Below are 25,210 nucleotides of genomic sequence, written 5' to 3'. Positions count from 1 at the left end.
TAAAAAGCTTTCACAAATCTTTGCCAAAACTTTTGCCTTCCTCTTCTGCTTTTTCTACTTTTCCAAGGTTGCAAGGATTTCTATCTTTCCAAGGTAGCTGATAAGCAATGGAACCTTAAATGGTAGGAAGTTTCAATTAAAAAAAGAATAATATTTTAAGGCTTTCAATGAGAAGTCAAGATCCTACAGATTTATTCACAACTTCCAAGTTTTTGATGTTAAAGTCTTTTGAAATTGTTTGGTTAAATGTAAAATAATTCCCTAAGTTTGCATCCCGTGATAAAGAAATTTCTTGATATTTTAATATTCATTAATTCCTTTTTAGATTTATAGATTTTGAGATCAGTTAATTCCCGTTAGATTTTACAGTAATAGAGATAAAATATGACATTAATGTCTTACGTGATACCTCATTAGCCACGTCAATAAAAATTTTTAAAAAAACTTAATATTGGAAATGCCAAAAAATTGCAGTAAATAACTAAGAAATAAAAACATTAAAACTAAAAACTAAGTAATTATATTTAAAAACTAAAAAAGAAAAACTTATTAAATAAACTTACAAATTAAAATGTTGAAAATGGTTTTCGTTTATCTGATTTTTATATGTAATATATATCTTTTGTTTAAAAATATCGTCTTAATTTTTATTTACATTTTTTTATAGTATTATAAATATTTATATTTTTAATTAGTGTTGACCTGGTGCTATGAAATTACATGTCAACTTCTTTGATATTCCAATTAGTATGACCGAGAATGAGAAAATTTAAGATGGAAAGTCTAATATATCAATTTGCTCTTAATAGCCTCACATTCAATAGCATATCGATTTTTTATTTTTTATTTATTTTGCATTATATTAAAATAGAATAATTCTATTTATTAAAATTATATTTTTCTTCAAACGTACTTTTTAATTTATTTAAAATTAAAAGTATTTAAATATGTAATACTCAAATGAGTTAATTTTTTATTAAAGAATTTTTAAAAATATTTAAATATTTTTTAAAATTTATACCGCAATCCCAAACAAGATCTGAGGGGCCAATCCTTCAAGAGGTCATAATGGACTCAAAGAAAAAATTCTTGTATCATTAATTCAATAACAGGACTTAAATATAATTAGAGTCAAAATTAACTCAGATCACGTTGGCACATGACCCAACCCACTACCATTCTAGTACCAACATGGCCCATGACTCCTAAAGACTCGTTCAACCCGTAAGAAATAAAAATAAATACAGTCAGTTAAAAAGACCCTTTTAGAACTTAAGAAAAAATACATAACAACAATTAATTAAGAACCGCACGATCAAGTCGAAAGCCCAGATGACTCCATGTGTGATGGGCACATGACAGGTCCCCCATCTTCGAGAACCTTGTCCGCAAGGTGTCTTAATTTCCCACGAAAATATCCAATTCCTTCCCAAGCCGCCTCTTTATCTCCGAACCCAACCTATTTTACGTCTCTATGAGAAAAGTATTTTTATTTATATATCCCTAAATAAAAATACTATACCTCATAATTGGGTGATACCATGATAGTATAGTTTGAGGGAGTTTCTTTATATATCCCTAAACCTTACTACTTCATGTTGAATGCCTATTCGAAATAGTGAGTAATGCGTTAAAACAAGGGCATACTTCGTTTCAACATCACATCTTCATCGCATAAGTCACCAGCAAATCTATATCACGTACAAAAATATTTCAATAATACATATTAGCAATTACAAAGAAAACTCTCATATCAAATTGCATGACCACATTTTTTTATTATTCTCCATTATATCGAAACATGGGGAAAAATAGACTAATGCCTTTGCCTCTTCTTCAAGAAATTAGCATGGGGAAGATTTTTGAAAGAATGTCATCAAGTTGTTGGGAATACCATATCCTCCACCTCTTTGAAAATAAATTCGGTAAGATGATAATTCCAAGACCATAAATAAATCCAAACTCAACGCTTATGATATACCAATCAACCACAATGCCATTATTCGAATGATTCTGAGTCTTTGCATTCTTCATGTAGTGGGAAGCCACATAATCCTTCGTTTCCCTCATAGGATGTTTCATGAAATCTCATTCTTGGAATCTGCCCCACCAAGTGATTAAACGAAAGATTTAGTGTTGATAGTAAAGTTAGTTCTATGAGATTCTCAAGGATCTTTCCAGTAAGCTTGTTGCTTGAAAGATCTAGTGATATAAGACGACTCAGTTTTTCTAGATATGGTGGGATTTGGCCTATAAGAGCATTATGGGACAAGTTGAGAACTCGTAATGAATTGATTTGTCCTATTTCTTCAGGAATTGTCCCCTCAAGATTGTTGTAGGAAACGTCAATTACTATTTCTTTGGGGATTGGCAAGGCAGCATTGGCATTAGGCCCTGAACAACCAAGGGACACATGGAATTTGTTAGAACGTAGAACAAGGACATGTAACATAAATACATTCTGCAAGTAACATGGCTAGTAATGGGAAATATTTAATTAAATGGCAAGTTATACAAGTGAGGTTTTTTTTTTTCCCCCGAGATTTAGTACTTCTAGAGTCTCACTCATTTCAATCAAGCATTCGGGAATTATGCCACTAAAGGAATTATCAAAAAGGTCCTAAACTTTGAGATATTTGACGTTGCATATTGATCAATGGTTTTTTCCACGTAATAGAACAAGCATATGTGCTATCTCAACAGCGTTACTCATTTTTCTCAAAAAAATTATGCAATACGTATGCACTCCATAACTGTAAATATTATTTCATAGAAAATGCTTTGAAGTCCCCCTAACCGAAAGCTACTAATGGGATTGAGCATTCGCATTCTCTCACCTTTGGGATTCTTTTGTGCCGAAGTCCATGAAATAAGTCATGGTCAATACATGAGTAGCTGACATGGTAGGGCGATTTTGTCCTCTACTAGGGCTTTATCGTTTTTAGGAGAGAGCAAAGACTTCTCTTTGGCCGCCAGTGACTCTGTTACCGGCTGGATGGGTGAGGGCGTCCAGGATCTAGGTGGGCAGATTTCTGAGGGTGGAAATGCCAAGAATGTTGATGGTGTTAGACAGTCATTTGTTCAGGTGTTGAAGCGGCCCTTGCAGCAACCAAAGTTTTGTTTGCCTTTGAGGAAACCTGAAAAGATTGATGGGGAGTTTGGTTTTGTTTTCTCTGAATTGGAGATGGACAGAGCGGCTGAGGATTTAAAATATGCATTGGTTCTAAAATTTCTTTCGACAAGGCCATCCATTGATGTTTTATGGTTGCATATTATCAAAACTTGGGGATTTAATGAGGTGCCGATGATTAGCTTTATGGATGATCATCATGTGTTACTGCATTTGGCTAATGAGTCATATTATGTTCATGCGTGGGCTAGGGAAGGAAGAATGGTGGCTGGTTGTCAGTTTCGGTTGTTTAATTGGACAGTTGATTTTGATGTGAAGAAGGAACCGTCGATTGCTCCACAATGGATTTTCTTGCCTGGGTTACCTTTACATTTGTACAGATTGGATTGTCTTCAGAGCTTTGCTACAAGATTTGGGAGATTTCTTGGGACAGATAATGCAACCCTGTACCGTACTCGTGCTACTGGAGCTCAAATTTGTGTAGAAGTGGATCTTCAAGATGAGATGGTTGGTGGGTTTCCAATTGTTGTGGGACAAAAACACCAGATTTGGCAGAACGTAGTTTATGAGAAAAGAGGTTTCTACTGCAACAAGTGTTTTCGACAGGGACACACGGATGTGGTATGTAGAATGGGGTTGAAGATTAAACAAAAAACAGAAAAAATGAATGAAGAAAAGTTGGGGATTAAGAAGAATGACAAGAGTATTTGGAAGGTAGTGGGCTAGAAAAAACAGTTAGAAGATGGAGAAGTGGAAGTCGTCAAGGGGGATAGAGGAGAGGGGAAAAAGGAAGATAACATTGTAGAGGTGGTAGTTGATAAAGGTAAACAAGTGGTAATTGACCACTGCCCAGATCCCGGTTTTGAGAATGGGATGATTAGTGGGGGGGAAGTAAAAATGGTGTACAGGTTGATTCTGTTCCGTTAATTGAAAATAGTAGAGATGAGAATGGAGTGTGTGCTGATAGTGGTGTAGTGTTGGTCAGGAATGGTGAGACAGGGGATGAAGTGCATAATGAAGGGGAGACTGTTTTAGAAGGGACGGCGGATGTATTGACAGGTCTGAATGGCGAGTTTGTGAACACGGGATCAAAAATGGTAAGCGAACGGAATGCAATGGTAGGGGACGAATTGGGTATAGCAGGAGAAGCTGTTTTTGACAAAGCTGAGGAAGTAGATACTTATCAGAAAGGTATTGAAGTGTTCTCTGAAGAAGAAATGCCCAAAAAGGTGAATTGTGAAAAATACTATTGTTCGGATCCGGGAGGAAGTCATGTGAGTGTTCTGAATATAAATGCCAAAGAAGTACCTGTGAGGAAATCTCGAAGGACGAAGGTCCAACCAAACAAGCTGAAGTTATGATTGGCAAGGTAATGGTGTGGAATGTGCGCAGACTGGGCACGTCGAAAAGTAGAGTATGGAAGTTGATTCGTAAGCATAATATCTCAATTTTGGCTATTTTAGAGCCTTTTTTATCTGTTGAGAAAATACAAAGATGGGTTGTTAGATCTGGTTTTAATAATTTCATGTCGAATATTGATGATGGTGGTAAGATATGGGTATGTTGGAGGGATGACTTGAATATGGATTTGGTTAGTGTTACTAACCAATCGATTACTTGTCTGTTTTCAAGAGATGGAAGTATGGTTTTATCAACATTTATATATGCTAAATGTCTTATGGTGGATCGGAGGCAACTTTGGGATCATCTGTGCAGTTTTTCTTGTCCTAATATCTCGTGGATGGTGTGTGGCGATTTTAATATTATTAGAGCTGATGATGAACGTGCAGGTGGGCTCCCAAGATCAAGAAGTGCTATGAATGAATTTAACCTTTGTATTAATTCTTGTGGCTTGTTGGATTGGAAAATTGAAGGGAAGCAATTCTCTTGGTGTAATGGGCAGGAAGGTATGGCGAGGAGTTGGGCTAAACTTGATCGAATGCTTGTCAATAATGAATTTGCGTTAAAATTCGAGACTACCTCAGCTCATTTTTTGGAGAGAAGAACTTCAGATCATGCCCCTCTCTTGGTACAATTTGCGGATAACTTTACTAGGTATGGTCCGATGCCTTTTCATTTTCAAAATATGTGGGTAGCTCATGACGAATTCCTTAAGATTGTGGAGAGTTCTTGGAAAGAACCGTTTCCTAGAAATGGATTATTGGTATTGGCCGGAAAATTAAAGAGATTGAAAGTGACATTAAAAAGATGGAATAAAGAGGTTTTTGGTAGAATGGAGGGGACAATTAGAGAATTAGAAGAAAGAGTGGAGGTGCTAGATGTTGAGCTTCAAAACCAATACACGAGGAAACTTGAATGTGATTTTCTTGAAGCTAGTAACGAGCTGGATCAGTGGGTACAAAGGGAGGACACTCGATTACGGCAGCAGGCTAAACAAAGATGGATGGAGGAAGGTGATCAGAACACAAAGTACTTTCATGTCGTAATTGCACAAAGAAGGCGAAATGCTATGGTGAAGAACATGAAACTTTCTGGTGGTAGGCTTCTTGAGTCACCTGTAGAAATACATGAAGAAGCTACAAGGTATTTTGAAAGGTTTTTGTCTGAAGAAGAGAATTTGGAGTTGCCTGATTTATCTACATTAATTAGCTCTGTGGTGGGTAAAAATGAGGAAAGGTTCCTGAGGAAGCCACCATCAGATCAAGAGATTTATGAAGCATTACTTTCTATTCCAAAAGATTCAAGTCCGGGGCCAGATGGTTTCAGTTCGCAATTTTATTTGACATGCTGGGAGATAGTTCGCATGGAACTCAGCAATGCAGTTATGGAATTTTTTCAAGGTATGGAATTACCAAGATTTTATACAACGTCTTTTATTGTTTTGATCCCAAAGGTGAAGGATGCTACAAGTTTTGATAAATTTCGGCCGATTAGTTTGTGTAACGTGATCTATAAAGTGTTTGCAAAGTTGATTGTGAATAGATTAGCAATGGTGCTGGATAGAATGATATCGCCGGAGCAGGGGGCGTTTGTAAAAGGTCGAAGTATTTTTCAAAACATTTCCCTTTCTCAGGAAATGTTAAAATTATTACATCGGAATGCACGGGGTGGAAATGTCTTTATAAAAATTGATATGTCAAAAGCGTATGATAGGGTAAATTGGAAGTTCTTAATGCATGTGTTGTCTAGCTTTGGAGTGCCGGGAGATTTTTTTGATTTGATTAAAAACTGTGTTACAACGCCGTGGTTTTCAATAATGTTGAATGGGACCTTTAAAGGTTTTTTCAAGTCAAAGAGAGGGCTTAGACAGGGGGATCCGCTTTCGCCATATTTATTTATAATTATGGAGGAGGTTCTCTCAAAGATGATAAAAGGAAAAGTGGCTGAAAAGAAGATACAACTTTTCTCTCATCCGGTAAATTCTCCGGTGGTCTCTCATCTTCTATACGCTGATGACATAGTTTTGTTTACCAATGCTTCCAAAGGAACGATTCAATGTTTGATGGATGTGTTCAAATAGTATGAGAGATGGACGGGTCAGAAAGTTAATTATGAGAAGTCAGCGATTTATTTTTCTAAGAAGATATCAAATCAGCATATTAATGATATTCGGAGGGTGACTGGTTTTGTGCAGGGTGAGTTCCCTTGTAAATATTTGGGAGCTCCAATTGTAGATGGAAGACTGAAAGCCAGGCATTTAGACTATTTAGTAGCGAAGGTTCAAAACAAATTGGAAGGATGGAAGAGCCGACTCTTGTCACAAGGAGGTAGGCTCATCCTTTTGAGACATGTGTTATCAAGTATGCCGATTCACCTGTTATCAGTAATTCAAAAGCCAGCATCTGTGATTAAGAAGCTAAATAGTTTATTTTCTGGTTTTTTCTGGGGAGATAAAAATGGTAAAGTTAAAAGAAGATGGAAGGCATGGAATCATATGTGTGGTCCGGTGGAGGAGGGAGGGATTGGTGTCAGGAAGTTGGGGGAAGTGCAAAGATCTTTGTTTCATAAATTTAGGTGGCAGCTGTTGACTGAGGACAGTTTATGGGCAAACTTCTTTCGGGCTAAATATGTGAAGAATAAACAAATGTGTTTGTGGTTGGGGAGAACATCAGGTTCCAATTTTTGGTGTAAAGTTGTGGAGGGAATTCCTTTTATCATAGGAAACTCAAAGTGGAAGGTGCATGAGGGGGATCTGTCATTTTGGTATGATAAGTTCCTAAATGAAGGCATGTTATGTGATCTTGTACAACAGGTAGAGTATCCTGATATTAGAATTAGAGAGTTGGTGATTAATGATCTATGGGACATTGGCAAGTTGCAAGAAATGATTGGTAATCGGTTGGGGACAGATGTTATGGAGACTATTGGGAATTTGAAAAATAAGAAGGATGTGTTAATTTGGCTTCCAAATAAAAATGGTCTTTTCTCAACAACGTCAGCATGGGATATGCTTCGAGTTAAGTTAGTAAGGAATGAGTGGTATCAATGGGTGTGGAATAAAAGTCTACCAAAAAAAAATGTCTCTATGTATGTGGAAGGCAATGTTTGGATGCCTTAGTGTAGATGAGAAAATAAAAAAGGTTGGTGTAGCGCTAGCCTCATGCTGTAATTGTTGTAACAGGGGTCAAGTTGAAGACTTGGATCATGTGCTTGGAAGTGGGCAGTTTGCAAGGTCTGTGTGGTGCAAGGTATCGGCTGAATTAGACATTCCGTTTGTGCCTCAGCAACGTTGGAGAGAAAGGGTATATGCCTGGTTTAGTCGAGCATCAAGACAATCTCAACTGGGGATGCTGCTGGGTTTAGTACCTGTTATTGTGACATGGAGGCTGTGAAAAAGGAGATGTACAGCTCGGATGGAAGGAAAACATGAGAAGTTGGAGGTGGTTTGGAGATCTGTGATGTACTGGATAAGGTATGTTGCTAAGAAAATAGAAAATGTAAAAAAATTGTCAAAGAGGGATATAGATATTTTGAAGAAATTGAATGTTAATATTGTGAAAAAATAGAGAAGAGCGCCGAGAATTGTGAAGTTGACTGCGCCTAGTCTGAGAAGATTTAAGCTAAATATAGATGGCAGTAATTTAGGTAATCCTGGAGAAGGAGGTGGTGGTGGTATATTGAGGGATGATACTGGTATGTTGAGGTTTGCTTTTACAAAGTACTTTGGTCATTGTACTAATAATGAAGCCGAACTCAGAGGAGTGTTAGAGGGACTGTTATTATGCAAACAGCTGGGTTTCTTTAATATTGATATGGAATGTGATTCTTTGGTGGTTGTTAATTGGTTGATTACTAAAAAGTGTACTGTTTGGTACCTTTGGAATTTTTGGGACAAAATAGTGGCTTTATTAGAAGAATTTGATTTATCTATTAGTCATTGCTTCAGGGAAGCTAATAGTGTTGCTGATCTGTTAGCAAAAGAAGGTGCAACAGGGGTGAATAAGGTAGTCCGAAATGTTGGTCTGTTGGATGTAAAAATGAGAGGTCTATACAGATTAGATAAATCAGGTATGCATTATATACGTTTTTAGTTTGGTTTACTCTGGATAGTAGGAGTTTTTTTGGGGTTGTTTTGTTTGGTTTTTTGGATGTAATAAGTTGGTTATGGGTGTACACGTGGGGAGCATTTTCCTAATGTATTGATGTTGTAACCATGGTTTTCTCCACCATAAGTGAGATTTTTTAATAAACTTGGAACGGGGCCTCTATGTGTGGGGCTACTGGCTCTTCTTTTTTTAAAAAAAGAAAAAAAAATCATGGTCAATATTTGATTTCTAGTGTTCTATTTCTTCGTCATTCTTGAGAAGAAAATATAAATGTGGAATTAGACTTCTTTTTTTCTTTCTCATTTCACTCGGCTTAAGTGAATTGGAGGGGGGCAAGGGAAACGTCCTTGAGGATCTAATGGTCTACTTGAATTGAAAATTTAAGCTAAAAATCCTATTTATCCTATTGATATTACAGAACATAACTGTTGTATTTTTGTAAAGTTGTTCTTTTAGAATCATTCGGTGGAAACAATGTTGAAGAATACAAGAAAATTAATTGGTTAGAATTGTCTTGCATTCTTGAAATTTTTAAGAATGATGAGAAAAAAAATAAAATAAAAATGGAATCAATCACATACAAGTAATGCTAGATACAATATTAGAGTCTGTAAGCCTTGTACACTTCTTTTAAAAAAGGTAGGATCCATCATTAAAATATAAAATTTTCATATGGGTCTTAGATTTATCATTTTTTTTTAAATAGTTGTGCGTAAAATTTGTACACTCTAAGACCTCAAATATCATTTTTCATAAAATATATATATATATAGTGCGACGGTCGTACAAGAATTTAATTCAATGTATAGTAAACCCTAATTAGCGAATTGGGCCGAATCAAAAGTCAGAGCGTGTCATTAAAAAAACTGCAACAAATTCTGGTGGAATTAGATCATAATCTGGCAGCCTCAAACAGAATTATACCATACACAAATAGGCCCAACAAAAGTTCCTATTAGTTGTAAGCAATTATTTGTTGAACCCTCTAGACAAGTAGGAAAAAAACAAAAAAACAAAAAAACAAAAAAAAAAAAAGAACTAGACAAAGGAAGAGGGTGAAGAAATTTAATTACTCCCATGCAAGTGAGTCTGCTACTAATTTTAATATAAATTCAACCATGAGAAGGATAAAATTTAAGATGGAAAGTCTAATGTATCAATTTGCTCATAATAGCCTCACATTCAATAGCATATCGTATTTTTTTTAATTTTGCATTATATTGAAACAAAGCGGAACAAACAAAGTGGAAAGTCTAATGTATTGATTCCCGACGTCTCTGTCCCCGATTTCTTTGGGTTGGTCTATGCTGGATTTTCCTTCCAAGATACAGTTTGAGAAAGATTTTGAAAAGAATGCTATCAACTTGTTTGAAATACCATATCCTCCACCTCTCCCAAAACACAAGCGGCCCAATGAAAATCCCAAAGCCGAAAACGTATCCCAATTCAATACTTAGATAGTTCCAATTAATCACAATCCTAGAGTCGGATGGTGTTTCTCCAAATGTTGGAGGTAGAGATACTGGCTCTTCATCTCTGCATTTTTCTTTCAAAGGAAAGCCATATAATCGTTGATTCCCTTCATAGGAAGTTTTCGAAAATGTAGCAAATTGCTTGATCAGTGGAATTCTTCCAAACAGGTTGTTGAATGAAAGGTTGAGGACTGACAGAAAAATAAGACCATCTGCGAGTTGCAAAGGGATCACCCCTGTAGGCTCATTGCTCGACAGGTCTAGTGACTCAAGATGGCTCACCTTTCCCAAAGATGATGGGATTTGGCCAGTGAAGACATTATTTGACAAGTTGAGAACATATAACAATTTGAGTACTCCCAATTCTTCAGGAATAGGCCCAACGAGATTGTTGCATGAAAAGTCAATATAAGTGCGGATTGTTTGTATCTTCACCAACTCTAGCTCAAGATCCTTATTGACGACAGTTAAAGTATCTTGTTAATAATAATAAGGACCTAATCCATAAAATTCAAAGTGAAGATGATTCAGCTGTCTGGTCCTCATCGTCACCAGCAGTGAAGGAACTTTTTGATAGCTTTCCACTGAATTTGTTGAAAGCTAGATCTAGAATTTGAAGGTCCAGCCAAGTGGCATTTGGCCCCGGGCAGCCAATCGACCTGTAAAACTTGTTTGATTGCAAAATAAGGACACGCAAACTGGAACTGTTCTTCAATAACAAGGGAAGGTGTCTTCGATGTGGTTGTTCCCAATAGGCAAGACTTTCAACTTTGTGCAATTGGCTAGAGATTTTGGCAACTCTCCTCCTAGTTGGTTTTCATTGAGAGCTAGAGTTTGTAAATGACAATTGCTCAGAAATGCATCAGAAATTGTGCCAATGAGATTGTTTTTCCCCAGATTTAGCACTCATAGCATCTCACTCATCTCAATCAAGCACCGGGGAATTATTCCATTGAAGGAACCGTTTGACAAACCTAAAACTTGAAGATATGTAGCATTGCATATAGAAACAGGAATAATCCCATTGAATTTGTTGCTTGAAAGGGAGAAGAAATTAGTGGTATTGGGCAAGTTCTCAATGCTTTTTTGTATGGAAGAGTTGAAATTATTCTTTGACAAATCCAAGTACACAACACTGGGGAGAAAAAAGGGGAATTGGCCATGGAAATGGTTGGAACGAAGGTCTAGCATATTTAAAGTTGGACAACTGAGGAATGGTCCTTCTAGAGATAGTAGGTAGTTAAAAGAGAGATTCAAGTGAGCTAGATTAGGAAGTTTCCAGATCCAACCTAAAGAACCTTGTAGTATCGTATTACCTGATAATTCAAGCCTTTGCAGCGTTGGAATTTGGAAGATCTTTTTTGGAAATTTCCCATTCAAATTGCATGAGGTGAAACTCAAGGATGTCAAGCTTTTGAAGTCTGCAAAAAACTCTGGAATTTGAACAAAAAACTAGTTATGAGCCAGATGAATAACTGAGAGGGACTGGAGATTCTGCAAGGATGGATCAAAAGGCCTAGAAAGATAACATCTTGACATTCTCAACACTCTTAGATGAGGCAATGAAGATGATAAGGCCTGACACCACTCATACCCTTCTGCTAAGATATTTACACCATCAAGATGAAGTTCCCTAAGCCCCGAAAGATTCTGAACTATAACGTAGATAGATTTGGGTTCTCAAGCATAAGCAAATAAGTAATCCGGTAAGAAAGGATGGATAAATCAAGAGTAGCCAACCTTTTGAGGTGTGAGAATCTGCCCGGCAAAGCCTGCAGTTGACAGATTCAAGTAAGTCAAATTGCTGAGCTTCGTAAACTGGGAAGAATCAAACTCGTTATAGGCCAAGTTTAGCTTCTGGAGACGGGGAAGATTGAAAAGGCTGTTGGAATTGTCAAGCACACCAGAGATGGATTCATTGCTGAGGTCGAGACCAATAACGCGACCCTCGCTGCAGGTTACGCCTTCCCACGAGCAGCAATCGGCACTATAATTCCAATGTGCCAATTTTGCCGACAAGGCACCGTTGAACATAAGCTTGTTCTTCAACTGAAGCAACCAGGATTGCTCATCACCAAGACATTGGCCAGACACCACTAACGTACAGACTTTGAGGAAAAGTGAGCATAGGGGTATCAAGGAAAGACATGAAATCAAGAATAGAATTTTCATTGTAGGCTGATCATGAAGAACTGAAGATAAGTTGAGGAACACGATCATTTTGGCCGATTTGGAGTTTGGGCAACCTTAGAAATTTCGATGATAATGTAGCCGCTGATCTTTTGGAATCACTAACCGAAAACTGGAATGGATATTTAGGAGGAGCTGAAAAAGGGGTGGATTTTCTCTAATGGTGTTCTCGACTTTTCAACCACCTTTAGGATTGTGTTTGCGAGATCATTCCACTACTATTTAATATTTTATCATTATTTTTTATCTATTTTTTTTTACTATTATTCGCTATTATTTAATATTTTATTATTACTTTTTTATTATTTATTATTATTCACAAATCATCTTAAATCACCTCATCATCCAAACATATCTAAATATCGATAGCTAGCTGCCTCATACCACAGTACTTTTAGAATGAGAAAGATTAATTGAACAGCCTTCAAAAAGTTTTTGAACAAAAGTTTGATCAAAAGTCTAGCTCACTTTGGACTCAATCCATCTCATCTCTTCTCATGATTCATAATTTTCAACTTTTACAAATTTCCACCAAAATATAATAAACAATCTAACTTTTTCAAATTCTAAAATAATAATATTAAAAAATAATATTTTAATCATTTTCAACTTTCTTCTCAACTCACTATTCAAACTTAACCTAATAATAATAATAATTTTAAATAATAATAATCAACCATCTTCCTGAAGTCTTTTCAAGGGTTGTCTTTATAGGCTCTGTACAATGCTTTACCTCTGTAAATTTGGATTTTGGACATATGAATTGGCATATGCATTGTATTGTACGGACATGTTGGAAGTTTGAATTGTGGAAACAGTTACCAATTTAAAGTTCAAATGTATTTTATATGACATTTGAAAGGAATAACTAGGATGTTCTCCGTAGCCTTTAAAAGGAGTTGATGTGAGACTGTGTTACAACCTTTTCACCATAATATCAGGTGAGTCTCCCAGCTAGAATATTAGGCGATGATCCATCCAATAACTGTGTCGATTGAGATTAATGTCTAACTTCTGAAGAGTCCATTTGATGGTGTTGTAATGTCCAAGTGTACCGGACTTTAGACCTTTCGGGGAAATGTCCAACGAGTTCCCGTTATTAATGTCTACTTTCCACACAAGCTATTTTTATGATTTATCCATTCATAAAAACATGCTAATCATTTAACCCATGGTCATATTAATGTCATTTTTTAATGAAACTTGGAGATTACTCATGTCAAATTAATTGTCTAACTTCAATTAGGAGATTTTACCTTTCATGATAGCTAAAAAAATCAATTAGGAGATTTTACCTTTCATGATAGCTAAATTTTTTAAGTGATAAGATGAGAAATAATGGTTACCAAATAATGAGTACAATTGGCTCTAAAATGTTGTGCATTTACATTTCCTTCACTTCCTACAAAATGAATAAATTGGGTTTGAAAACAAAATCTACATACATTTTTCAGAATTTTCGATTAGTAAAAAGAACCATGAAGAGTTAAAAGTATAGAATTTGTGATAAGGCACTCTTCCTAATATCTTGTGTAGGTCGACAATAAGATATGATATGATCTTTCTATAGTTTCAACAGATATATGGATGAATTGACCTACAAAATATTGACGTACTTCATGTACATGCAAACTTCTATAAAGAGCCAATTTGTATGGTTTATTTCATTGAAATTATTGCATTCATACTTCCATCACATCCAACCATCCAAAAACACGACTATCAGGACTAACTCAACTTACAACATTAAAACATAACGGCCATCTTTTGCAAAAATATAATCTATTTACTTGTACGATAGAAGTTCTGGGTAAGGAAAATACGTTTTAAGAACAAAAGCTTCCCATCACTCCATCATGCTATCACTCGCAACTTCCTCCTCTTCACTTAGTTCGAGATCAGCAAGCAACTCTTCCAGTGGAACAGAAGGCAAGTCATCTCCATCAGCCACAGATGTCATCTCTGATGGCTGGTAATCTCTATTACGGTACAATGATACATTGAACCTCATTTCAGGGTTCTCCTCCAGATCTTTCAAGAACTGTTCATACTCAGTGTTCATCTTCTCTTGCTCAGCTCTACCCTTCCTATCATCAACTTCCATGTCAAGGGATTTAAGCTTCCATGCACGAGGCTTCCCGCGCTTCTTCTGGCGCTTCTCTTCGTAGCTCTTCTTTATCAGAATTGCCTCTGGGAGGATCAGACCTTTGTGCTTCTCTAGCTCACCATCATTACTGTTAGCTCCATATAAGTCGTAACCAAGAGCATAATCCCCAGGGTTCAAAAGATGGCCCAGATGTGTTCTGATGGAGAAAATTGTATCATTTTTCCCAAAATCTGATAAACGGGCCACTTGTGCATCAGCTAAGAAATACTTGGAGCCACCAACGTTAACTTCAGAAGAAACAATCTCCACATCTAACACTATATACTCCACTAGCTGCCTGCTAGTGGATAGAGATTTGAATGGCACCCTCCAATACTGATCAGCATCCAAGAAACAGATCCTCAAGGTGAAAGGATCAAGCAAAGCAATGCTGTTGGTGACTTTGGTGCAAATCACAAGAGGACCTAGATTTCCCAAACTAGCAGCGACCTTTGGAGGCAAACAGATCAAATCCTCACGACATATCGGGCAGATTTCAACAGAGAAAGTGTACTTGTAATTGTAGTTATTGCTCTTAGTATCATGGGAAACAAGCTGTTTGTCATTGCGACTCCTAACTGGAGCAACTTTACCAACAAACTCCACAAACTTCACACCATGACTCCGGTTTGAGAAAAAGAAGTCGATCCCTTGATCCATCTGCTTGATCTTTATGGCAGAGGCAGCAGCATTGTGCTTCAGAATCAGCTGCTCCAAGTAAAAGAAAGTACGCCTGTGAGAAACATGTTGGCGCAGTTGCACAGCTGCAACCCACTGGTCTGGATTGGCCTGAATCCTTGAACAGGATTCACACATATGTTCTTGCTGAACATACTCGACCACATACGATTGTTCAAGTATTGCTCCATTAAGAACCTCTTTCTGAACTTTCAATCTGACCTTGATCCTCTTGGAATGGGGTTCGGTCCAAATGAACTCTGCATGCACCAATCTTACTTTATTCAAATTCTTCAGCCTCTTTACGCAGAATGTCAACAGTTCCTTCGATTCCAATTGGGCTTTGAGCCATGTTCTCGGTGGCTGCAAGTAGGTGTCGCACTCAGGGCAATGAATTATGATTACATGCTTCTGAAGACCTTCCGTGATGTCGACTTCGGAGCGCAGACACTTCACACACATATTGGCAGCATTTGGTGCCATTGGAATGCCGCATCTACAACAAAGAACGCTTCCGACTGTTTGGGGAACCATAAACATACCTGATTCTTCAGCCATGGCTGATAAGATAAAACACAAAAAAAACATTTAAAATTTAGAAATGAACGAAACAACATCAACTAGAATAGGTACAAGTGGCTGTCTTATGTGCTAATTCAAACAGAAAAAATCCATCAATGATAAACTTAAACGGGCCCTTGTATAAAATTAGAGTTAATAGCTGTCGTCCGTTTGCAGAGAAATAGTAACCTTTCATGTTGGGGCAATGGAGAAAACAAAGTATGAAGATGATCGACGTCGAAGGATCCTTTTCCATAGACCGCTTTTTTTCCCCTTCTCAAACAGGTCAAGAGATAAATATCTTTTCCCAGAAAATAAGTTCGGCTGACACAAACACAGCCTTAATAAAAGAGAAATACAACAGGAGGCGCTGGGTTTCCCCAACAAACTACAGCACGAAGTTAGCTCAGGAATTAAAAGCAAATAATTCCAGAAGTATCTGGGATTGAATATACTATTATTGGCTTCGCATTTATCCAACATTGTTTGTTCAATAGAGCAAGACGGCAACTTAAGAAATAGAGACCGATCACACGAGCCCAATTACAACTTAAAACTAATTAATGAAATCTCAAATCCCAGGCAGCCAAACAAAATATTTTCAATATATAGTCAGTTCCATCAAATTTGAATAACGCTTATTGACAGCCTCCCTCAGAATACAAAGAAAACTCACGGCAAGTATTAAACCAAAAGAAAGAGAGTAAACTTGGAACCAAAATCAAAGCTTAAGAGTAGAACACAAATTTGCTTCAGCTAAGGGGAGGTGTCTTTTTTTTTTTTTTTTCCCCTTTCTTGTCAATTTTACCGGATTTCAAATGATTGAAGTAAATTCCCAAAAGATTAAACCATATTAAAACCGAGTAACCAGGCCGAAAAGAAAATTTACAGGCAAAAATATATAGAATACTAATAGAAGCGAACCTATTTATAAATTACAAATAAATAAATAAAAGCGATGCTGGAGCACAACCCTAATAACCGGAGAATGAGATCCGGTTAAGAGAAGCGGTTTGGAAAGCAGCTCACGAAAAAATCACTTCATGTGTAACCCAAATCACCAACTTCATGATCAGGTATGAAGAGAAAAAACCGTGAAAAAAAAGGCCGACGAATAAGTTCCTCAGTTTGGCTTCTCAGAAAATACAGGAAAGTTATAGGAAAACGAGAAGTCTAATTTCAAATATGCATCTTTAAAATCTAAAACCAATAGTTCCAATTATTTTTTTTCAAAATAAAAAAGAGCCTAAACACAGCAGTCCCAACCTTTCTCTGTTGACGTGTGAAATCTTCTAGGCAGCCAAACAGATTAATAGCTGATAACCATAACAGCCCAAGAGGATATGACATCCATACAGTAACCAGCGATTATTGGATAAAAAGGCAGAAGTGTTCTTCAAATTTGACAGAACTGACTACATATTGAAAATTTTTAGTTTCGATACCTCGGATTTAAGATTTTATTAATTGGTTTTAAAATTTTAAGTTGTAATTGGGCTCGTGTGATCAGTCTCTATTGCAGAGAAGCAATCGGCCGAGTACCCAGCCTTGCATATTAGTAAAGCAACAAGCAAGGGATTATGGCACAGCTTTATATATATGAATCACATTAACATTTCTCCCTTTTATTTCTTTTCCGTTCTTCTGCATATTTGGTGAATCACATTAACCTCATTATAAATGGCTCTCAAACAAAATAGTGGTTGATGGGGTTAATGAAATTGCGACAACCTTAACCAAATCAGATTTTAATAAATTTTTTTTTTTAAATGACAACACTGCCTCATTGTTTGATAAATGCAAGAAGTTAAGAACTAGAACACATTCCTAGTTTTGTGTACCATAATCCGCATGCGCTTCACAGAAGTTAGAAACCCTTACAGTTACAGCATAGTCGGATCCCAGTTCATTTTTTTCACTAAAGTTAGAAACCCTAGCAGACGCCAAAAAATCAACCCACAAAATTACAAAATCAACCAAAAAATCTGGAAATAAGCATACCAAAAATCAACCAAAAAAGTCTGGAAATCAGCATACAAGAAAATCAACCAACAAATTAAAATCAACGGTGAACGGAAGATGGTGAGTGAACGGAAGAGGCACTTACGGACCACGGTGATGGGACTGACGTCGATGACTCGATGGGCAGAGGCACGGCGATGACTCGATGAGAGTTAAGGACTCAGTGAGTTCGGACGGCGAGGGGGAGTCGATGGACGGCCGCACGGCGGGAGAAGAGATAGAGAGAGAGAGGCGACGGTCTGGGAGGGTGGGTGGGCAGGTGGGAGAAGGCCTTCTCGATCGGCTCAGAAGGGTTTTGGGTTTTTCTAAAAGTATATGAGAGGGAGAAACTGAAGGTCGAGCGGCGGAGCCGGACTGGGTAGAGACTTGCACCAAAGGTTTTGCTTGAACGTGGGCTGGGATCGTTGGGTTGCTTCGTTTTGGGCTTCTCAACTCAATTTTTTTTTTTTTTTTTTCCCCTTAAATCCTATTTTGGAGTTTTTTTTTTTCCCACTAAATACTAAACTAAACTCTATTTTTTAAAACCCTAAATTTAGTTTTAATTTTAATCTTTATTTTAGCCCTATGTTTTTTTACTTATAGTTTTTATAATTGTTAGTATTGATTATGAGTAAATATCATAGTGTCTAATTATACGATAATTGTTAGTTTTTATCATACCATAGTGCCTAATTATATGGATGTAACCGGTCATGTCTGGTCTAGTTTTGGACAAAATTTAGGACCAAATAGGTATGTACTGGTTTTGTATTTTTCAAAACCGATTACGCACCGGTCACTATTCTAAACATGTACTATAATTTTATCGGTTTTTTCGTCTAATTTTACCGATTTTTCGGTTTTAATGTATTATATTATAGTTGATATAATATATATAATCTAATATATAATACTGTGACGCCCCCAAATTCCGTTTGGGATTGGACGGACATTTGAAGCGTCGAAACATGCAACACAAGGTTACCTGCCCCCGTTCATGACATATAAGATGCAATATTCCTAACATGCATCTAACATTATGCAATATTCGCAGCGGATAATTTTTTTTCTTTAGCAATACTATGCACCAAATTGAAAATATCTCAATTGCTTAAAACATACTTCATACATAAAGACCCATTGAACAACTAAGATCACAACACTAGTCCAAAATGCTTATGATCCAAAAAGTACTGGAGATGCAACTCCATCGTACAAGTAGTAATTTAACTACTATATTAACATTAACGACGCACCGTCTTTCAGTCGACTGTGTCTAGTTGGTCAGCTCCTGATCCTCCTTCAGGTCCTGTAACAAGATCTACCATTCGGGGGGAATGGTAGTTGGGACTACCACAGTGAGATTTGATTACAAATCTCAGCAAGTTAACAAAAAACTTCCACACAGACTAATGATGCATGGATGACAGTAAAAGTATAAATGCATAATCAAATTCATAAATAATTAAAGCATAACTTAGCGTACAACATAACATAATTGACATGACTTAAATTGAATTATAAACTGAACTTGACTTGACATGAACTTGATCTGAAACTTGACTTAGCATGAAGAATACATACTCCACAGTTGTTGTGGCCCCATGTATTCTACGTGTAAATACATACTCCACAGTTGTTGTGGCCCCATGTATTCTACACAAACTTGACTTAACATTAAAAATACATACTCCACAGTTGTTGTGGCCCCATGTATTCTATGTGTAAATACATACTCCACAGTTGTTGTGGCCCCATGTATTCCACACATCACTATGCAGTTAAATACATACTCCACAGTTGTTGTGGCCCCATGTATTCTATGTGTAAATACATACTCCACAGTTGTTGTGGCCACATGTATTCGACGCATCACAATGTAGTTAAATACATACTCCACAGTTGTTGTGGCCCCATGTATCCTACATAAACTTGACTTAACATGAAAAATACATACTCCACAGTTGTTGTGGCCCATGTATTCTATGTGTAAATACATACTCCACAGTTGTTGTGGCCCCATGTATTCTATGTGTAAATACATACTCCACAGTTGTTGTGGCCCCATGTATTCTACACAAACTTAATATGAAACGTGACTGGAATACGAAAGGATTGAAGCCCTAACGTAACATAACGTTATTTGAACATAACTTGAAATACATGACCAACTTGAGATAGTAACATTTCGTAACATGGCATAACATATAACAGACAACATATTTAACATGACATATTTGTAATGTACAGTAATACATGACAGAATATATTATGTAACAGATAAAAATTGATGACATAATAAATTCTGTATAATAGATAATTACATGATAACTTGGCATGGCATGACATATATGATAACATACATACATACACTGTAGTTCTTTTTCTTAGCACACATACACAGTAGACTGCTAGTAAGTTAAAAGCTAACTTATCTCGATCTCCGCGTTTCTTATTAAAACCTTAAGCGCGATCACGAGGAACTGTAATTAGTGATTCTAAAAGTTAGCACTAAATCACTAATAATTTGAAATATGGAAAAATACTAACTTAAAGAGTAAAATTTCTATTTTACTCTCTGCATGTAGGAAAATGATCGTTTTACCCATAACTTAAGGATTTTGCATACTAACTCCAAAAGTCACCAAACTTTACATGCCTCATATAAATTTTATCCTCAATTCAAATATCAATTTAGAAAAATTTAAAACTAATCACAACTATTAAAAACTCCATAGGGCCGAAATTCCCATATGCTATTTCCATTGATTTTTGTTTCCAACTTGTTTTGATCAACCTTTTGATCTATGACTTATAAAGATGTGATCTTCAAACTAAACCATCACATGGTTTAAAAAGATGTCCTAAAACATATATAAGCTTCTAATTCAAGATCACATGGTTAAAAATTAACCAAAACATAAATTTAGCCAAGAACATCCACACTTTGGCTTATTTGAATATCTCTTTACATAAAATTTCATATCTTTGAAACTAACATCAAATATATTCAAAATAATAATATAACATGTATATAAGATGCTTAGGATCCTCCAATAAAATTATCAAAGTCATTGGAATAGGTTTAGACCACCAAAGAGTTAAACTTTCTCAAAACAGAAACTGTTTTTCTTCTTCCAGTTTCTAAGTTTCTAAATCTAAGAAAATCTTTCATCAAAACCTTTAATCATGCAAAAATCCTCAACCAATAGTCATATATACATGTTAACAATACTCCATAAAAATTTCGGACCAATATCTATCCATTAGCTTGGTCAAAAACTCCAAACTATAACATACTCTCCAGATTCACGCCCAAAATGACCTTTCCATGGTTAAAAATACTTTTGACTGACCAAATGACCATGGAATGATATGAACAATATATCTACGGAAACTAAACTCAAAGAGGAACAACTTATATGAAGGAGACTTTATGATAAAACACTTACAAAAGCTTCAAAATGGGTGTGCAAAAGAACTCCTAAAAGCTGTCCGAGAGAAAGTGTTTGATATTCTTTTAAAGGAACGTGTAAATGAAGATAAGTTCGTGGGTGATGGCTGGAGATGCTTATGGACGAGATAAAGGAGATGATAAGGCTGGAGTTGAGTGTTGAGTGTGGTTTTCTCCTACCCAAAATATCTATAAAAGATTATCTCAAAATATTCTATCCAATAATATCTATAAAAATCAGCTTAATATATTTTCCAAATGTGGAGTAGACTTGGAATAGTAAGGTGGCTAAAATCTTTCCATGTGTATTTTAAATCTCTATTCTTAAGATATTTTCCAAATATGTATTTTGTTTAGGTGTTATGATCTCACACCTTGATTTCCTTCACAATTCCATCTAATGGTTTCTCTTTGTGCCAAGTATCTAATACTATTCATTATGTGTGGTTAAGATCTTGCCAAGTGTTCAAATAAAATATCGCTAACCTAATTTAGATATTTCACATTGTGATTTTGAAAACACTGCGCTTAGTACATTTACCAAGGTTACTATTCATTCCAAAAATAAACGTAATAAACTTAGTACTGAAAAATTCTAAATATTCAATTAAGCCTAGTGGTGTAGACTATAATGTATTCTGACACTTTTAACTATCTCAAATAATTAAAATCACATTTCTGGCACTATAGTGAGTGATAACACTAACTATGTTGACAGGCTAAAATTTATGTGATTAGTTGATTCGTGTAAACTTACAGAGTTTTCACGAGGTTCCTAAAGTCAATAGAAATTCCTTAATTGAATTTCTAGCGGGCTGTTACAATCTCCCCTCCTAAAAAAAAGATTTCGTCCTCGAAATCGAATTAAATAAGAAATAGCAATTTAATGAGGAGGTGTTGCTTACCAACCTACTGTCTATCCCGTATATATTTGCCTTTGAGATTATGTCATTTTTTAACTCTCTTACTTTAATCAACAATTAGATTATACTTCTTTGCACAAGGTTGGCTAAGTTGTAACGACATACTCTCCAAACCTATAACTTCAAGTAAAAAAAAAAAATCTTCTGAAACTCTTCCTTAAAAAAATATAGGTGATATACTTTAAGTGTTCTTGCAAAATACCAAAGTTAGTAGAGAATTCATCAAAATTAAACCGTTAACCTCTCTCTCTCTCTCTCTCTCTTTTTTAAACAAAATCGGTGGCCTCTGTTTTAGACCAGACAACTCTGATCCGTATGATTTTTATAGGTTTTCTGTATCTGTTAGGCGCCGCATAGCTATGACACTACTTTGCTCTTCTGTAGTTGTCAGGCACTGCAGCTATGATCCTACATTGCTCATCTGTAATTTGTCAGGCGCCGCATAGCTATGACACTACTTTTTTCTTCTGTAGTTGTCAGGCACCGCAACTATGATACTACTTTGCTATTGTCTCTTGTAGAGAAATGCTTCACGAGAGATGATTCGTCATAATTTTCTCTATAAAAGAATTATTCAGTTCATCTTCTTTCGCATCTCATCTTCTTCACTTTTCTGAAATTAGTCTGCATTCTTACTCTGCAATCTCTTTCTACTTACTCACTCTGCAATGGCTCAGCAATCTTCTTATTACCAAAACATGAGGTATTCTGCACCTCGTTCACCAGTTATTTCTGCTTCTTCCGTAGGTGCTATTATGCAATCTAATAATGATCTGACTAATAAGTCAGAAAATGAACTTATCTACGAGCTTGTGAGTCTCGGTACTCGATACTCATCAGCCATTGTCGCATATTCTCAGCGACTGCAATCCAGGACTGGTGGGGTTGACAAACTCCACGAGAGTATTTCTATTCTTCAGAGACTTCTTATGGAATCCAACATGAAGATAGAAGCAGTAAAGCGAGAGAACAGAGATTTAAAATCTTTGCTTAACTCTTCTTTTCGAGTGGCTACTCCTTTAGATAGGAAAGGCATGCAGATTTTTGAAGAGCAAGAGCGTTTAAGGATTGAGGCAAAGAGCCTCAAATTTCTGTAATTTTGCTTTAAGATAATAAAATAAAACTTCACAAATATTCATATTTGTGTTTCTATTTTCTGGTAGATGTTTTATGTGCTCCATTTTATTTCTTTCAGGGATTTTCATATATATGATATGATCCAATGACTCATATAAATATGCATTTAATCATGCATATCCAAACTCTCGGTAATCTTCAAGTTAATAAAAACCTCAAGGAGTTCTACTGGTCTAGGACTAACTTACTTCTTTATAGTCGCAACAATCAGTCCTCTTCCTAGGTAGTACTTCGATAACTGACCAATTAATAACTTAAACTTGAGACTTTCTCTCTTATGATTGTCATAACTCTTCTATCCATCATGAGTTATCACTTATTCTAACTCTAAATGATTTGTTCCTAATGTTCACATAAATCCTCAAGACTAAGATTTTACTCCCCATATAATAGTCTCCAGAAAAGAAGATCAATCTATGTATCCATAAAGATAGTGCTTTGCCAGAAATCATTTACTGGCGGCGTGGTAAAACTATTATCATAAATGAATCCTACTATGGCTAAAACTTCTCCTAATCAAATTACTCTTCCAAACACAATTTTCATCGTATTCTCAGAATCAAAACAATTCTCCAAATATGTAGAATACCATTCATCAACCCTAAATATCCTTTCTCATATTATTAAAAGGTATTCTATATCTACATTGGTATGAACAATAATACTTCTAATGAAAATTGTTACTCTTACCACTAGGGTAACAATTCAGCTTCCAAACTGAATTCTCAAGTACTACCACAATTTATAGAAACAATGACTCGTTTGAATCAAACAATGTACAATTTACCAACCCCAATGACTTGACCTACTCCAAAATAACAATAATGCAATACTACCATCAATTGCAATCGGATCAACCTTAACTATGTTTAACCACACATAGGTCCTAGTAAAATACTAGTGACGATACCAGCTCCTGCAGTTCCTGGAGCGCCAGCATCTACATCTCTCTGAGTGACAGCATATACTCTAATGGGAATGTGCACTTGTCGTAGTTGTGGATGTCTAAACACATTGGTCAGCAAACTTACCACCTCAGCTGATCCTTCATCCATCGGGGAATTCTGATCCTCTTGATTGTTATCTCCCTTAGGTTTCTGAGGTATTCTACTACAAGTCATGTGTCATTTCTTGAAACACACGAGTATACGTATTAAAACCACATACTACCTTTCATACCTTAAGAAATTCAAGCCTAATGACGACTAAAATTCCAAGCCTAATGTTTGGTGCATTTCCTAAGGACATGTGGATTTACTGCCCAGAGACGTATTGCTCTGATACCACCCTGTGACGCTCCCAAATTCCGTTTGGGATTAGACGGACATTTGAAGCGTCGAAACATGCAACACAAGGTTACCTGCCCCCGTTCATGACATATAAGATGCAATATTCCTAACATGCATCTAACATTATGCAATATTCGCAGCGGATAATTTTTTTTCTTTAGCAATACTATGCACCAAATTGAAAATATCCCAATTGCTTAAAATATACTTCATACATAAAGACCCATTGAACAACTAAAATCACAACACTAGTCCAAAATGCTTATGATCCAAAAAGTACTGGAGATGCAACTCCATCGTACAAGTAGTAATTTAACTACTATATTAACATTAACGACGCACCGTCGTTCAGTCGACTGTGTCTAGTTGGTCAGCTCCTGATCCTCCTTTAGGTCCTGTAACAAGATCTACCATTCGGGGGGAATGGTAGTTGGGACTACCACAGTGAGATTTGATTACAAATCTCAGCAAGTTAACAAAAAACTTCCACACAGACTAATGATGTATGGATGACAGTAAAAGCATAAATGCATAATCAAATTCATAAGTAATTAAAGCATAACTTAGCGTACAACATAGCATAATTGACATGACTTAAATTGAATCATAAACTGAACTTGACTTGACATGAACTTGATCTGAAACTTGACTTAGCATGAAAAATACATAGTCCACAGTTGTTGTGGCCCCATGTATTCTACGTGTAAATACATACTCCACAG

At 36.1% G+C, this 25,210-nt stretch overlaps 2 protein-coding genes across 3 annotated transcripts; one reads left to right on the top strand and one right to left on the bottom strand.

The window, feature by feature from the left end:
- The first annotated feature begins 4,655 nt into the window (after positions 1–4,655).
- Positions 4,656–10,521, top strand: LOC122277118. Its single transcript, XM_043086996.1, has 6 exons — positions 4,656–6,506; positions 6,726–7,552; positions 7,713–7,833; positions 8,098–8,234; positions 8,478–8,599; positions 10,244–10,521. Exons 1-6 carry the CDS (start codon positions 4,656–4,658, stop codon positions 10,519–10,521), a joined length of 3,336 nt encoding a protein of 1,111 aa, XP_042942930.1.
- Positions 10,522–13,937: 3,416 nt separating this feature from the next.
- LOC122276516 (60S ribosomal export protein NMD3-like) lies at positions 13,938–17,996 on the bottom strand. Of its 2 annotated transcripts, none has more exons than XM_043086309.1 (2): positions 17,796–17,996; positions 13,938–15,683 (listed from the first exon to the last, which is right to left on the bottom strand). In XM_043086309.1, exon 2 carries the CDS (start codon positions 15,679–15,681, stop codon positions 14,146–14,148), a length of 1,536 nt encoding a protein of 511 aa, XP_042942243.1. In that variant the 5' UTR covers positions 15,682–15,683; positions 17,796–17,996; the 3' UTR covers positions 13,938–14,145. The 2 variants fall into 2 exon arrangements, with proteins under 2 accessions (XP_042942243.1, XP_042942242.1); XM_043086308.1 differs by having other exon boundaries at positions 17,792–17,995.
- Between the last annotated feature and the right edge of the window lie 7,214 nt (positions 17,997–25,210).

The sequence above is a fragment of the Carya illinoinensis genome, chromosome 9 (assembly GCF_018687715.1).
Source record: "Carya illinoinensis cultivar Pawnee chromosome 9, C.illinoinensisPawnee_v1, whole genome shotgun sequence".
Lineage (NCBI taxonomy): Eukaryota > Viridiplantae > Streptophyta > Magnoliopsida > Fagales > Juglandaceae > Carya > Carya illinoinensis.
This window is presented reverse-complemented; position numbering and strand designations above follow the sequence as displayed.